This window comes from Paramormyrops kingsleyae, chromosome 21 (assembly GCF_048594095.1).
Source record: "Paramormyrops kingsleyae isolate MSU_618 chromosome 21, PKINGS_0.4, whole genome shotgun sequence".
NCBI classification, from domain to species: domain Eukaryota; kingdom Metazoa; phylum Chordata; class Actinopteri; order Osteoglossiformes; family Mormyridae; genus Paramormyrops; species Paramormyrops kingsleyae.
Genome location: NC_132817.1, coordinates 12839432 through 12855355, shown reverse-complemented (window position 1 = coordinate 12855355; position 15924 = coordinate 12839432). Strand labels below are relative to the sequence as shown.

The 15924-nt window shown below is 47.5% G+C and overlaps 2 protein-coding genes across 3 annotated transcripts; both read right to left on the bottom strand.

Moving 5' to 3' along the window:
• Positions 1 to 1138: 1138 nt before the first annotated feature.
• On the bottom strand, positions 1139 to 7462 carry hnrnpm (heterogeneous nuclear ribonucleoprotein M). Of its 2 annotated transcripts, XM_023818890.2 has the most exons (16): positions 7285 to 7462; positions 6755 to 6924; positions 5081 to 5133; positions 4404 to 4411; positions 4225 to 4318; positions 3906 to 4124; positions 3670 to 3823; positions 3514 to 3563; positions 3374 to 3434; positions 3192 to 3302; positions 3074 to 3115; positions 2917 to 2988; positions 2698 to 2799; positions 2009 to 2559; positions 1634 to 1685; positions 1139 to 1544 (listed from the first exon to the last, which is right to left on the bottom strand). In XM_023818890.2, exons 1-16 carry the CDS (start codon positions 7323 to 7325, stop codon positions 1381 to 1383), a joined length of 1944 nt encoding a protein of 647 aa, XP_023674658.1. In that variant the 5' UTR covers positions 7326 to 7462; the 3' UTR covers positions 1139 to 1380. The 2 variants fall into 2 exon arrangements, with proteins under 2 accessions (XP_023674658.1, XP_023674659.2); XM_023818891.2 differs by lacking the exons at positions 5081 to 5133; positions 6755 to 6924; positions 7285 to 7462 and having other exon boundaries at positions 2893 to 2988; positions 4404 to 4973.
• A 2943-nt stretch (positions 7463 to 10405) lies between these two features.
• Positions 10406 to 15465, bottom strand: LOC111847605 (E3 ubiquitin-protein ligase MARCHF2-like). Its single transcript, XM_023818952.2, has 5 exons — positions 15298 to 15465; positions 14167 to 14422; positions 13715 to 13910; positions 13428 to 13637; positions 10406 to 13235 (listed from the first exon to the last, which is right to left on the bottom strand). The coding sequence occupies exons 2-5, from the start codon at positions 14340 to 14342 to the stop codon at positions 13077 to 13079; spliced, it is 741 nt and encodes a 246-aa protein (XP_023674720.1). The 5' UTR covers positions 14343 to 14422; positions 15298 to 15465; the 3' UTR covers positions 10406 to 13076.
• Between the last annotated feature and the right edge of the window lie 459 nt (positions 15466 to 15924).

The window sequence follows — 15924 nt, the reverse complement described above, 5'->3', positions numbered from 1 at the left end:
AGTAACCTTCCGTTCTGACACGCTAACCACACACAGATCGGATTGCTATAATCTTCCTATAATTTGACAGGGATTCACGATGTGAACTGGTAGCGTATAGCAATGACATTCAACCTGCTCATCAAAGCTAAGATTTTTTTTTTGCTTTACAGCCCATTGTACCATATACGACCCTGTAACAGTGACATTTAGTGATTCGACTGAATTAACCAGATTTTTCCACAATAAATATAGCCCCCAATGCGTTTTGAGGTTGTTGCTGTACATGCTGCAAAGATTCAGCTGTCAAGCTGTGAATAGATAAGTGGCAGAAATTTTGCATCATCAGTTGTTTAGATGTTACAGAACATGTACAACTAGGTTTTGGATGTTTTGAAACTTTTCTAGCAACTCTGATGATCATGTTCCATGTGCTCAACATCAGCCTCAGACAAAAACAGAGGGAATACAGGTGGTGCAGCAGACATTACAACCCACCACAAATAAACTTTCTGTGTGTAGTACACCTGTTCACCTGTTTGAAACCTGTGTTTTATTGCCAGCACATGGTGAATGATGAAAAGGAAAACCCAATAAATGCATTTTGAAAATGATAATGTTGCAAAGACTTGATTTTTCCTTCTTTTCTGTCCTTATTTCATAGGTGAAATTAACACGCTGGAAGAGCATGAACAGTCCAGCGGGTTGTATATGGCACATTTCATAACATGGACTGGGAAAGGGTTATTTTTACATAACACCTGTTTGAGTTCACTGGGTCTGTATGATCATTTTAGCTAATGGACATTTTTCCTATAATAAGGTGGTCTGGGTTCCCCAGGGTTAAAGATGGAAGCTGAAATTTTAACGGGCTCAAAAATGAAGTTGTGAGGAATGAAGGAGCCTTCCAAGGGGTGTCGATCCTGTGCAACGCACCCGCATGGACTGGGAGAAACGGCATCATGTAACAGCAGCAGCTGTCAGGAGAAAGGAGACTCTGAACACTGCAGCACATTCAAGGTTGTACAGAACAGGAGACGTTCACCTTCCGAAGGAGTTTCTTCCCAACTTGGCAGGCAGACCGTTCACCCTAACAATTCAGCATTAGCCACATTCACATTCTGAGCTACAACACAGAGGCACAAAACACCCACCAGAATCTGTTTAATCAAATGGTATTTATTCAAAGAGAGCTTTGCATGTTTTTCGAATGCCAGGTACGAACTTAAGAACAGGATGAAGTCTCAAACACTGGAATTTATCAAAACACCTTAGAGAAGGTGGCATTTGAAATCAAAAGCATTTAAAAAAAAATATTTGGTCACTAAAATTGGAGGCAAGTTACACCAAGGGCAGAGTACTCACACAACCAAACTAAATCATGGGGGAGCAGGGCCAGGCTCATGCATTCCTGTCGATTCTCACGTCGATCTCCCTCCCGTTCAGCCGGTACCCGTTCATGGTGCGGCAGGCCCGCTCGGCAGTTTCCGGGTTCTCGAAGCGCACCACTCCGCAGCCCTTGGACTTGCCGTTCTCCACCTTGATGTCGGCGAACTGCACGTGACCTGTGGGCGCGAGAACGTCATGTCACCTCTGGGCTGCGTACCCTTCAAGGCAGGCGGGCCGCAGTGAATAAGCACGTCGGCAGCCTTACCGCACGCACTGAAGGCGTCCTTCAGCATCTTCCAGGTGAAGTCAAAGGGAAGCTGTGGAGAAAATGCAGAGGTCAGACAGGGGCTCTACCCAATCCTCAATTTCAAAATGAGGAGAAAGTATTTAGCACAGTATCTAAACCTGGTAATACAGGCTAGTGTAGGAAACACTCAGCCAGGAATGGCCAAAGTGGAAGCAAGACTAAAGACTTATTTACACGTATTTACACCTATTTCTACGTAGAATCTATGCAATCAGTAGATGCATAGCAGTGCATCCTATGATGCAGCCTCTACACAAGTTTAAACCAGCCTTAAGGTACCAATAAACTGAACACACTGACCAACAACTTGTGGGCTCAAGATTTATCACTCACATTTCTGACAAAGATCTGGCAGCTCTTCCTGGCGTTGGCCCCAGCACCTGGCCCTCCACCCCCAACTCCTCCAAAGGGGTTACTGAAGCCACCCCGATCCAGGTCTGAAGGTCGGTCGAACTGGCCCCCGACGCCAGAGGAGCCCATCCGGTCCATCCCAGTGCTGGGGAAACGGTCGATGCCAGTGGAACCCATGCGGTCAAAGTTGGAGCCCATCCTGTCCAGGTTGGAGCCCATCCGATCCATGCCCATTGGAGACATGAAGTCCATCCCCCCACTCATGCGGTCCATGTTGGATGGGCCCATTCGGTCAAACCCACCTGGACCCATGCGGTCCACATTTGAGGTCATACGGTCCAGGCCAGATCCCATCCGATCCATACCAGGCCCTAGACGGTCAAGACCAGATCCCATCCGGTCAAAGCCAGATCCCATCCTGTCCATATCAGACACCCTGTCCATGCCCATCCGGTCCATTCCTGGCATGCGGTCCATCCCAGAACCCATGCGGTCCATGTTAGAGCCCATGCGGTCCATACCCATGGAGTTACCTGAAAGGCAGACAGAACCAAAATGTCAGGAAACCCCAGTAGTATGCAGTGAACACTAGAGTCAAAACCTGTATGAAACATCATCATTCAACCACAGGCCCAGTCCATGCATGTGTATAAAAGCACCTCAATACCTACCCATTCCCCTGTCAAAGGAGTCACTGAAGTTATTGCGAGCCATTCCCATCTCGTTTCGGCCAAAATCCCGGTCAAATCCACTACCGATTCCACGGTCCATGTCTGGCGATAAAGAACAGATGCACATTCACTGAAACTCATTCAGAACAGCTGCCCAGCCAAAGAAGGAGATGCTGAATTTGAAGGGAAATGTACCGCAGACAGAAGCGTCCGGCTCACCATTCATCCGCCCCATTCCAGAGGGTCCGAATCTGTCCATGTTGTTCATTCCTCCCCCAAAGTTGTCCATTCCTTAAACAAAGCCCAGGTAATGTTATTTTCATATGCCAAGACAGATGGGGGTCTGCCATTATGACGTCACAGGCTGATTACATACCTCCCATTCTGCCCATACCACCAAAGGCCATCCCATCCATTCCTACAAGACAAAGGTGATCAGCACACAGCAAACAGCAACCTTCAACCCCACAGCCCAATGACCAAGACAGTATTACCTCCAGGGCCCATGGACCCCATCCCTGTAGAATTGCCCCCTCGATTCAGCTGGTTGGCATCAATGGGCTGCCCGCCTGGTCCCAGTCCCAGGCCAATACCACTAAGCCCACCTGCAGGGAAGGAAGCCAGTCAGCAAATAGTCCTGAACGGCCACAAAAAAAAGGATGCAAATTAAACTCACGGGGAAGAGCGGGGGGTCTCTCCTGGGGGACAAAGTCATCCTTGGGCAGCGACTTCTCATCCTGAAACAGGAACAGCAGAACTTAAGGAATTTGGATCAGTGTGGGCGGTGGTGTCCCTTCAGGAGACCAGACAACTTACCAGCTTGACATGCATGACCCTGTTGAACAGCAGCTGGCCGTTGAACATGGCTGAGGGACCGGTCAAGGGCCACACTTAAAGCTACAGTGAAGACAGTATATGCAAATCCAAACACAGGAAACATGCACGGCACCACACATCTTCCACAAAGGATACAGACTGCCTGCACAGCCTCTAGAGGCATCTCAAACGTTATGGTGCCCATCCCTCGGCTCTTGCCGTCCTTGTCCTCCAGGATATCTGCACGCACCACAACACCGGCCATGCTAAACACCTCCTTCAACTTCTTCCAGCCCACCTTGTAATCCAGCTGCAATCGCAAAGCAAAGACTCAGCACACGCCCAAGACCTTTGGCTCGTGAAACCAAGCTCATCCGCCTTTGACGTCTTACATTGGCCACAAAAACTGTGCTGCCTATCTTTCCAGCCTGAAGTCCGTGGATGATCTCGTTGGGGATGTTGGGATTGTTCAGGAGACTGGGGGGGATGTTAACCATAGGTGGGGCACCAGGCCCCATACCCATCCCTCCCACACCCATCCCAATGCCACCAGGAGGGCCCCCTCCCTGAGCCCTTTGGGCAGCTCTCCGTGCAAATTCACCATCCACATCCTGCAGAGAGAGACTGGGGGTTAAGACCAGCATTACAACAGGACATCCAGAAACAGGGCCCAGAAATGGCTGCGACTAACCAGTGGTCGTCAAGCCCCACCTCTTTCACTTTGAGAGGCCTTCCATTTAAGACATGCTTGTTGACCTTCTCCACAGCCTTCTTCATCAGCTCCTCAGTCCTGAACTCAACAACCCTGTTTCAGAACACAGTCAGTCACACACAGCTCTCAAAAAAGGCCGCAAAACATTCGAGATACACCAGAGAATAAGCATACTTACGCACAGCCCTTGATTTCATTGAAGACACCAATAATGAGCAATGAAAGAAAAAAAAAATGCTTTATTAGATATGGAAATCTCATAGAAAATGGAAGACATTTACAAGTCATTCATGCACATTAACTGAAATTAAACATCTGCTTTGACGGTTCCAAAGTAATATCCCCCAGTTATCTCAGCCACTGTCCGAACAACCTCAGCCTGACTCATTACAAAAGCTCACTGACTAGCACACTCTACTAAGCACCATATGTACCACAGCATGAGAAGATCTCATGGAAAGCATGAACATTGCTAAGCCAGAGCATGCTTTCATTTTACTGCACGACTCAGTGGCAACAGTAACACCATTTGGCAAAGCCAGATAAACTAACTGGCACTTCAGATCCCATTTGGTCCCCGTAAAGAAACCCGACAAACGAGCAGGAACCCAGTGCCCACTGGCGGGCTCACGGGTTAGGTGGCACAGCAAATCAGAGCTACACCCTCAAATGGAAAACCTCCATGACGTTATTCGTTAAGGGACATAGCGGAAGCGTATTCTGCCACAGGAAAGTGGGTCTACCAAGGATCCCCTACAAGTCGCGCTCCAGATCTCTGCAGGTATGATCACCCACAAATATGATGGTAAAAGAAAACTCAAGCTTGCGAACAGGATGTTCGTCTCTGGCACTTACCCTCGACTTGCCTTCTGCGTCCATTAAGTGTTCCACGTATGTTACCTCACCCACTACAAATCAGATTCCAGACGACAAACACCAAGGGAGAGAAGCCAAGAGAACAGTGGGGTTTAGATCAGACATCGACAGCCGGGCGGTGACAGCAAGCGCGGCTGGACTTTCCAGAGCTCCCCACTGCACCTCAGCTACACAACACTGCCGGTACAGGTCTACAAAGAGCAGGCTTGTTTGGTTAAAAGACTCCTTAACATGCCCTTGTGTAACAACCCCAAAGCATTGTTCAAAATGGAAAATTTAAGCAGACTACGGAACTCTGCTCTTCCAAACGAGTCCGTCATCCACCACCATTTGAATGTGAGACTCCCGCCCACAAGACTAGGAACCACGGCCAAGTGGTAAACTACTGCAGAAAACCAGGTTGAGTTCTCATCCAGCCTGCATTCTGTAAATATCCAAGCTACTCCAGCATGCGAGGAAGTACCAACTGGAAGCAATTCAAACACCGTGGCCACTTGGACGGTCATCGGAGAAGTTAACCTTTTGACCTGTCCACTCAGACGAGTGGAAGACAAAACGCACAACGATTAGTCCAGCCAACAGCTTGTTTGTTTCAAGTGCAGGACTCTACACAGATCATTGCCAAACCACAGCCAAAACCCTGAAAATTATCCAGCAATGTAAAGGGATCTGGACTCGGACCAACCCAAAGGTTGAAACAAGGACAAGTTTAAGAAGCAGCTAAACTTTGTAGACCTGTACCCCAAACAGCCCTAACATGTCCAATGTCACTGAGGAACAGCTCTGCGGTGGCATCAGCCAGTAACCACATTCGCTGTGGCAAACCTAAAAAGAGAGAACGCAATTTAGTCCTACAAAGAATCATGACAATCAACGCAGGGTTGTCACGCTCCACACTCAGCACATTACACCATTCTGAACAGCATTAGATTTCAACTGCGAGTGTCCCCACGTTAAGCTCAGGAACCTTCTTCGATCTTAACGAGCATCCATTAATGAGAACTTATTACTGAGAGCCAAATGAGACTGATTCAACCAGCATTCTTTACGTTTGAGATTCTGTTCAAAATCAATACTGCAAATAAACAGCCAAGGTGACTCAGAATCGAACAGCATCTGCTGGAGGAGGTGATACTACATGACCAGAGCGCCGAGGAACCGAACGCAAAACTGCAAGTTAAGCCCATTCCCGACTCATCCAAGTCGGCACGGAAACGTAACGGAATCGAGCACCGGATGGCGCCTATGAGATTCCTCCTCCGCATGGATCTGAAGGAGACAAATCGAAACACCGCATCCAGCAGTGGGTTAGCGTTGCAACCTCACATCCAAAATTTCGACTTTGAGAAGAATGGAGATTTCCACCAGCAAGGTACATGCAGCCCAATTTAAGCAACTGAATCATTCACACTGAAGACCACCCTTCTCACAAGCCTTAAAGGCAAAGAGGATCATCACAATGGAAGACCTGAAAAGCTCGCTCTGCTTCAGAGGAGCACCCCAAAAACCTTTCCTCTAGCGTGAACAGCATTCAACCTCTCCCCCCCACCCCTCCTCTCCACGGGGTCTGTATCCGCCTCCTGGCAAACCGGAGGCTTGCTGGGCTCCTCTAAACGAGCCTCTACTTGCAACCGATCGTCCAGGTCACATTACCTTTCTCCTTCATGAGGTCTTTGAGCGCCTGCCACTTCACGTCGAAGGGGATGTTGCTGACGAACACCCGGTATCTCTTGGATGGGTTCCCATAGGGTTCGAAGCGGCCGCCGCCCCGCTTCTGGGGCCGCTCCTTCCGTGTCTCGTTAACCGCCTTCCCGTTCATCCCACTGTGAGGAGACAGGATTTCAGACGCGTGGACTGCGGGTAGACGCCCAGACCCAATGTAACGGCACGAAGCGGCGTCCCCCACCCCCATCACACTGCCTTTACTTTAAAAGCACAAAGAAAACGACATAAACGAGCGCAAACATATATTGAATAATATATAACGTAAATAAGATGTTACTGGCTGCGCGCTTCATCAATTATAATACCATAAAGTACCGATCAGAATCAAGCTAACAAGCTAAAAACAGAACGGGGGGCGAGGATGCGATATTAGGGCACGCATGGATCGTGATTGTGGGTCCCCTTCTGCACACCGCAGATCAGGGGGGGCCTTAAGGCCTGCAACCGGCAAAGCTCACCTCGCAGGGCCCGGTTTTTCAGCCGCTGCTTCAGCCGACATCTTGACGCAGTTATCTTCCTGAAACGATAAAATGGACGAGTCCTTCACAACCGGCGGGTGACGCACGCGGCACCTTCGCGGGATTTCTTGAGGGTTTATAATCGGTAATCGCCGAACGGAAAAGCCCGCTTTGTTTTTTCACGTTTCACCAGTGTAAGCCAAGGAAACGGTCCCTTGGATCTCCACTGCTAAAATGGCGGCTGCACCGCGCAGAAAGTGGCTTTTCAATAGCGCCCACGAAGTGCATTCTGGGATTGGCTTTGTGTTCGGTCGACTCGGCGGCGCCGGTAACCAAGCGTCCTTAGTGACCGACCTGGGATCGGTGCGCTTCTGTATATGCTTATCTTACACACTTGGAGGCGACTAATACAACAGATCCCGGAACAGTTTTTTTTTACGGGCATAACGTTAGCAGCACCGTCGGGACCGAAATGCTCAACTGCAATTTTCATATATCAGTGGGATCTATGAAAACGTTTAATCAGTTTAGTTGTGGCGAATTTTTCTTTTTGTGGTTGTAAAAAAATAGAGATTTCTATGAGAAATGTAATGCAGATGTAAAGAGTAAATGGAACAAGTACCAAGACTCCAGAACTGTTGAAGCTGCAGCTTAGAAATGAATTAAACCCTAGGGGGCGCGCGTCACAGCAACTAGCTTCTATCAATACATCCACAGTCACTGTACCCAGTAGCTTACACGGTCACAGTGAACCTGGACCCTATACCGGAAAACACAGGGCACAAATCACATAACACACACTTATTGCAGCTGGTGCTGGGCTGCACATCTAGCGTCAGGGAACATCCTTACCACAGGAATCACAGCCTGGTTTGGTAACTGCTTTGCTCTGGACTGTAAAGCGCTGCAGAGGGCAGAACACATCTGTAAGGGTCATCTGCTCTCCCTGCAGGACATTTACCTTACGCTATGCATGAGCAAAGCTGTCAAAATCTGCAGCGACACAACAACTGCCTCTTTACCAGGCTGAGGTCTGGAAAGCGCTTCTGTTGTCTCAGTGAGAACTGACTACTTAACACTTAGTTGACACTTCTAATTCATATTCTCTCCTCAATTTTGCACTTCACACTTTATTTCATCTGTGGTGCACATCTCTGGTGTTTTTCTTTTTTAAGAGTATAACTTTTCTTATGACATATTCATTATATTGTTACTTTAAATGTTTTTATTTTGCTATCACCATTTATTATGACAGAGTTGACCACCTTGCATTTCACTGCAGGTTATAATCTGACTGTATGCCTTGCATGTGACAGATTAACTCCTTCAATCCAAAAAAAAAGCTTGGCAACAGATATGAACACAACAGATAGTCGTTGAGACATTAAAAGCTAAACAAAGTAGTTTTCCCAAAACAGATTTCCTGTTAAAATGTGCATAAGTAAGGGTTATCCTGTGCATCCACTTCTACTTGTGGAAATGCTATGGAAATGGAAACAGGACAAGATTTTTCACTCTGCGCACTTTTAGCTTCCTGCAGCCATAGACCAGACAACCTGGTCCTGTCTAATCTGACACTGTCAGGGTTCCACTGCCAGAAACTTCTCAGCTCAACCACCCCCATGACCCCCATTCTGTAGATATCTCTACAAAAACAACCAGGCACTCAAAATATCTGAATTTCCTGCCCAACTGATTTTCTGCTGAAATGCTCGGAATAAGACATTCGCATTTCCTCTGAAATGTTTACTGCTCGAGGATCGGCATTACCAGTAAACCCTTAACCACTTATGTCCATTGTGGCATCTTGGTTCATTCCTGATTGTCCCATGAAGTCGTATTTTTGCGTCATTTAATAATGGACGAAGACCCCCAGCATTCCACCCTATGAACATTTGGATAGTAGGTTTAAAATGCATTCATGTGCCACGGAGGGTGTATGAGGAAATGGATCCACTAGGTGGTGCTCTCTCTCAACGCCAAAGACAACACACCTGTACATGCTTTGACTAAGTTCTATTTCAGTATCTCTCACTGTAAATAAGACGTTAGACACTGCTTGTTGTCACACCCAAATCACTGTACTCCATGGGAAATATCAGTGAAACTAAACCAGTGATCAAACTAGAGACTCCAATTCATTAATGTAAGATATTTTCAGAATAGTGAAGATCAGTAATGAATCCTTTTTAATAAAGCCGTTTCCTCTAAATGAATTCAGTACCGTCCATTGAAGGTTACGCATTCTTTGGTGTTTTAAGCAAATTTTAAATTGTTCTGATTTGTCCCACAAACCCCAAATGCAGAACATCAGCCAAAGAGAAAAACAAGGCTTGGACACAGCAGGAGCTGGACCCCACACACCTATAAGGGGATGTGACTCAGAGCTGGACCCCACACACCTATAAGGGGATGTGACTCAGAGCAGGACCCCACACACCTATAAGGGGATGTGACTCATTTTAATGAATCATTATCATATTGTACCACGTTAGCATTTCATAACAGCCCCAACTCAATGGGTGGTGATGTTACATTTATATAATTCCTTGGTAAGACCCCACTTAGAATATTGTGTGCAGGTTTGGTCACCATATCTTAAGAAGGATATTGCTGCCTTAGAAAAGGTGCAACGGAGGGCTACGAGAATGATTCCTGGTCTTAGAGGAATGTGTTATGAGGAGAGGTTAGCTGAGCTGAATCTGTTTAGCCTTGAGCAAAGGAGACTAAGGGGGGACATGATCCAGGTCTATAAGATTCTAACGGGTCTGGATGCTGTTCAGTCAAATGGCTATTTCAATATTAGTTTAAATACTAGAACTCGTGGCTGTAAGTGGAAATTAGCGGGAGAACATTTTAAAACAAATTTGAGGAAGCACTTCTTTACACAGCGTGTAGTTCGAGTATGGAATAGTCTTCCTGCTAGTGTAGCAAAAGCTAAAACCCTGGGTTCCTTTAAATCAGAGCTAGATAAGATTGTAACATCTCTGAGCTATTAGTTAAGTTCCCCCCAAACAAGCTTGATGGGCCGAATGGCCCCCTCTCGTTTGTAATTTTCTTATGTTCTTATGTTCAACGGTCCTGAACGACCCCTGGGACACATCACACACAAAATACAAAAGCGATGAGCACACTGTTTTGTTTGTGGGCAAACTCATTTTTGAAGCGGTCAGCAAATCTGTCACAAATCAAGATGTCGGTTACAATCTCTGCCCCCCCCCAGCCCCCACCATACAGGTAAAAGTGACATAGGTAAGATACGAATGTAAAAATTAAAAAACAATAATAAACCACCACAAACTTTATATAAAGTACCACCACAAACCATGTGACGCGAGACAAAGAATTAACGCTCAGGCTGGCCAAATGTTTTAGGACAGTAATTCCCAACCCATTCCTTGGGGACCCACAGACGGTCCAAGTTTTTACTCCCTCTCAACTCCTTGCCAGACAGTGCACATATTTGCTGAGGGCTGGGAGAGAACAAAAACGTGGACTGCTGCGAGTCTCTGAGGACTGGATTGGAAAACACTGTTTTAGGGGAAGGTCTGCAGAATGTTGTTGGCTTCGGCCGGGCAGCTCATGACAGCTGATAACGAGGCACGGGCCACACGCCCATGCTGTGCAAAGGGGCGGCGTTTCCATACACTAACAATACTATTTAAACAACATATATGTTAAAACCTGAATACCTCCACCCTCAACAATATTCACAAATATTTCACACTCATGAGAGCCAACATCTGAAAACAAACTGGTCACACAGCAATTTTAAAGAGCGCAACACTAATAATTAGGTTAATGTAAGTGCATTTTGTCCATAAGGAGGCGAATTTGACCTGTCACTGTAGTTAGGAACGGTTCTGTAGGCCTTTCACATGAAGGCCGTAGTTCATAAAACATCTATGGAGAGTTACGGTAGTGCAGCAGTCCAGAGGAAACACAGCGAAATGCTACATCGGGGGATTCCAGCTCATTAGGTGAAGTGAATGGGGAGCATGAACCAACACACCCACACCCACACACACCCACATCACGTCTTAAACACAGTCACACAACATAACACCCCCCAGGAGAATTAAGGGTCATCTAACATGCCTCCATCCTCAGATGTAGTGTATTAATACTAAGGATGGACAAAATGATGCTTCATAAATAATTTGCTGTATTGAGCTCTCTGTTCAAAAAAGGGCACAGAGCATGCCCCAAAGCATACCAAGAACGCCATCTAGTGGGATCAAAAAATACAGCAAATGGTTCATGAGGCATCATTTTGTCCATCATGAATTAATACCACTAAATAGCAAATACCATTCAGTGGAGATGCAAACCCAACTATTAAAAAGGGAAATTCAGAAAATAAGAAAACATCAAACATCGATTATCAAATGTCCATTGTTTGACATACATACATACATACATACATACACGTATTCAGTTCTGAAAAAGTCTATTTAAAAATCTTTTTTTAAAAAAATGGGACTCCGAAGTGGATTCCAGTTATTTTAGCGATCATCACTCGGAACCTGGTGGATCAAGATCGACTCCTTCAAAGGAAATTCCAGGGCCTGAAGCCAAAGCCTTTTGCTGAAACAATCTCCAAAAATCCCTTTCGACAATGTCCCAGACACAAATGTGTGTAAACATGTGAAGGCTTTGCATGGTTATATTCGCACAAATTGCACAAGGTAAAGCTGAGTGGTTCTTACACTGCGGATAGGACCCAAGGTAAACTGTGCACCAGAGGCAGTGAATTACTGAAGAGAAGGTCAGGGGTCAGAGAAGTGGATTATTCTGGAGGATGCCAGAGGAAAAAGAACTGTAGTGTTTCTTACAGGTTGTTCATTCTGTACAGTGACATCGAGAATTACTAATCACGCTACATTTCATACCACTCTTACATTTCATTAAAAACTCAGAGTCTCTTTTGGGAAATGTAGTGTAGAGGAATCTTACAGTAAGCTAGCAAGACAATGTGTCCATGCACACTGACCGGCAACTTGCAGGATGCTGTTTAATACTGAGGAAGGCAGCGGGGCGAGGATACGTCCCGAAGTAAGACTTGGCGTAGCAGAGCGCTTCCTGTCCTGGGAAAATGTACACAACTAGGCAGCAGAACAGTGCAACACAAGGTAGTTGGACAAGCAATGAGGACGAGGGAATGGGGAAGCGTGAGCTGGGGGTGTTCGTGAACTTCAGGGCAGGACACTGACAATAGCAGGAGGCTGAGGATGAGCATGTGATCTGCGGGGGAGATGCCTGGGGCAAGGGGGGGGGGGGTCAGTGTCTGTGTCATGACAGGTGTTTCCTCACAGCCTGGATTGGGGGGGGGGGGGGTTAAAAAGCAGAAGTTTACCCTCGGCTCACACACAGCACAATCCCATAAGGTTTCTTAGAACCACTTAAAAAAAAACATGAATAAAATTTTGCATAACTAAAGTGACATCGACATTTGCTGCCCTACGAATGGGCCTGTTCTGAAATCCAAAGTGTTCTGCTGAGGTTACAGGTATCTCCAGCAATCGGCTCCTCGGGAGAGACAGGGATGAATATGGCGCCAGTCCCGCAGGGATAAAGCACCTTGTCAACACTGGATCGAGCCCCACCTCTGGCTATAAAAACCAGGGGACAGCTGTCACTCAGTATCATGTCACCTTGCTCTCCATGTTCAGGAGCCCCAAAAAGGCCATAATGATGGGGAAGGGGAAAGTAAGTGCTGTAATATATTAAATAAATCTTAAAAGAAAACAGAAAGGGAGAGGTTGAAGCCATGCATGGCAGCCTGAGCTGTCTCATACAACGGTCTCATCCGCTGTCATCTTCATCAGCTTGGTGGAAAGCAAGGAATGCTGGGCAGAACAGGCAGTCTTGACATCGGGAATCAGCAAGCGCACTTTCTGATTGGTTCGCCTCCACTCGGAGTACAGCTGACAGTGGTAGCGGAAGGATACCTGCAGAAGAGGGTGACACAAAGCATAAAGTAATGTGTCGAGGCCTGGAAGGACCAAAAAGACCTGTAGGGGGCACCGGCGAGCTCAATGTTGAGGATTCATGAGTTTGTCTTGCTTTAGTTACAGGGAGAGCTAGATTTGCAAGGCTGAGAGTCACAGAAAAACCACGACTGCCAAGAGCAAAGTCCTCACCAGGGTCCACAGGACATAGATGGTAAAGAGAGCGATGGTGAGAGCAATGAGGCCCACAGCTTCAAGGCGGCTGTTGAAGTGGAGGTGGTCCTGGGCCCCACGGAGGCACAGCCAGCCAGAAATGGCTGCCAGCGGAGTGATGAACAGGAAGCAGACCATGTCGCACAGGAGCGTCCGCTTCTCGTTACGCGGCCCGGGGTCTTGCAGCCACTGATGGGGCAGCGGGGAGGCAGCCGTTAAAGAAGGAAAAGGCCAATGAGCAAGGCCGAGGCAGTAACCGTGGTTACCTCTGTCAGGGGGCGTGGCCGGCGCTCCACGCTGAACTCTGTGTGACAGAGCTCACAGTAGCTGGTGTTCGAGGAGGACAACCACTTCTCCAGGCAGCTCCGGTGGACAGCCCCCAGCGTGCCTGTGCACTCGCAGGGGGACAGGAGGCCCTCGCCGATCCCCCCCTCATGGCAGATGCGGCATATGGGCCCGTCGCTGCATCCCAGGGTTGCAAGAGAAACAGCTTGAGAATTTGAATATTTGAGACAGCAAAGCCAACAGGCAGGGATTGATTAACACTAAAAGCAGGCAGGGCGATGGCCTTTTCGGAACCATAACCATTAATCCAGTTGGCTGGAGGTAACATCAACAGATAGGGGGAGGCATTTTGGAATCTTAACCGTTAACCAAGTAAGAGTAGTGACACAGAACCAATTTTCACGACAAGCCAGCCGTACGGCGAGGAGGATACCTCTGCATGCCCAGAGCCCGGATGACTGTGGAGAGCAGTCGCCCGTCTTTGGCGGTGACCTGAGTGACGTACTGGGCGTGCTGCACGTCGGCCTCCCCCACGCCCTTTGACACGTCCCCACCAGCCATGCAGTCGCACAGAGACCCCGGCAGGTGACAGCACTCTCCCGTTGTCATGGCCGTATTGCCGGCGGGGGTGGGGGGGGCGGGGGAGCGCTCCCCCTGGGGACTGGGTCTTAAGTGGAGTATCTCTAGGCCTTCGGAAGATAAAGTGGGTTAGAGGACGGCAATACACGTTTAAAGCTCACCCAGTCAGCCTCCGTTGGTCTTGAGACAATTCGTTTTGACAGCTGACTAGGTTTGCGTGTTTGGCACCACCCCATAGGTGACAGGGACGGCACTAAAGTGATGACACTGTCCAGTGATGGGAAATGTGCTCCAAAAGACCTCATGCCCAGTGACAGATCAATAGCACGTCATGTCAGCTCCTAAATAAAGTAAATGGCAATACAAGAGCAAGCCTCTAACTTGTCTGCTTATCAGACAGACTGAGCGGTAATATTAAACAGGATAAAAAGACTACAAATTAATGTATTTAATAAGGCCTTGATGTCGGTCCAAAGCCCCGTTTTCGACTCGATCTCTGTCTGTTTCAGTTTAGATGCACATTAATAATTGTCCTAACAAGTTAGAAGCACTAACAATTAGCCGTTGAGCTCAACTTCGCCCGGCGGTTGACAGTGGCGGCTCGCTGCTGGCCCCGCCGCCCAGAGCCCACCGGCTACCACGGGCCTCTTCGAACCGGGGCTTATGCCGTCCTAGGGTGAAGCGACCACGGCTGCTTATACAAGCTACCCGTGCAGCCGGCCGGGGCGTTAGCCGACTAGCTTTGCTGGCGCAAGTCCGTAAGCCGTCACCGCTAATATCCGAGCACAGTTTGAAGGTAACGGCGATCCACAAGTAACGGTAAAGGAATATTCTCACTACATTAATATGACCAAAGGCTGCCATTACAGATTACCCATTATAGCAGTAACCATAGTCGTAATCGCTAGCAAGCTAACTGCATATACAGCTACTGTCTATCGGAGCTGACAGAATCGTAATTATATATGTATATATATATACTTACCGGATAGCTACATCTCTCTTATTTAGTTTTACGAGTGACAATGAGATACACTCAGTGCAGACGTATAAATGTGTTTTAATGCGCTGTGATCAGCGGTTAGCTAGCTGGCTAAGTGCTAGACGACCAGCTCCTCCCGCCGCGTCGTTCTACGCTACCAGCGTAAACTCGTTTGCTTCTCGTCTGCTAGATTTCGAGGATGCGCTGGAGAATCGCATAGTCTGCGTAGCTCAAAATCGCACGTCTCCAGCTGTTTTGCTGTAAAACCTATTGAATGAAAGACATTACAGCTGTACGAGAGGGAAATGCATTTATTATCATCAATGTTTTTAGACTTGTAATATTCCTCGACGCTTAAAACTTTTTGCAACGTCGTTGTTAATACATGTATATCACTCATCCATCTCCCAATCATTTATTCCGGACGAGGGTTTGAGCCTATCCCTGGTAACACGGCACAAAGCAGAAGAATGCCTGACTCGCACGCTCACGAATTGCAGGCAGTTTCATTTCTTTGGAGTGCAGGAGGAAACCCAAGAGACGCTAGGGGATCATACAGACATACAAAGCAAGGTGGGATTCGAACCCACAGTCAACAGTTCCGCCCCTACGTGTATATTAGTCACGTTA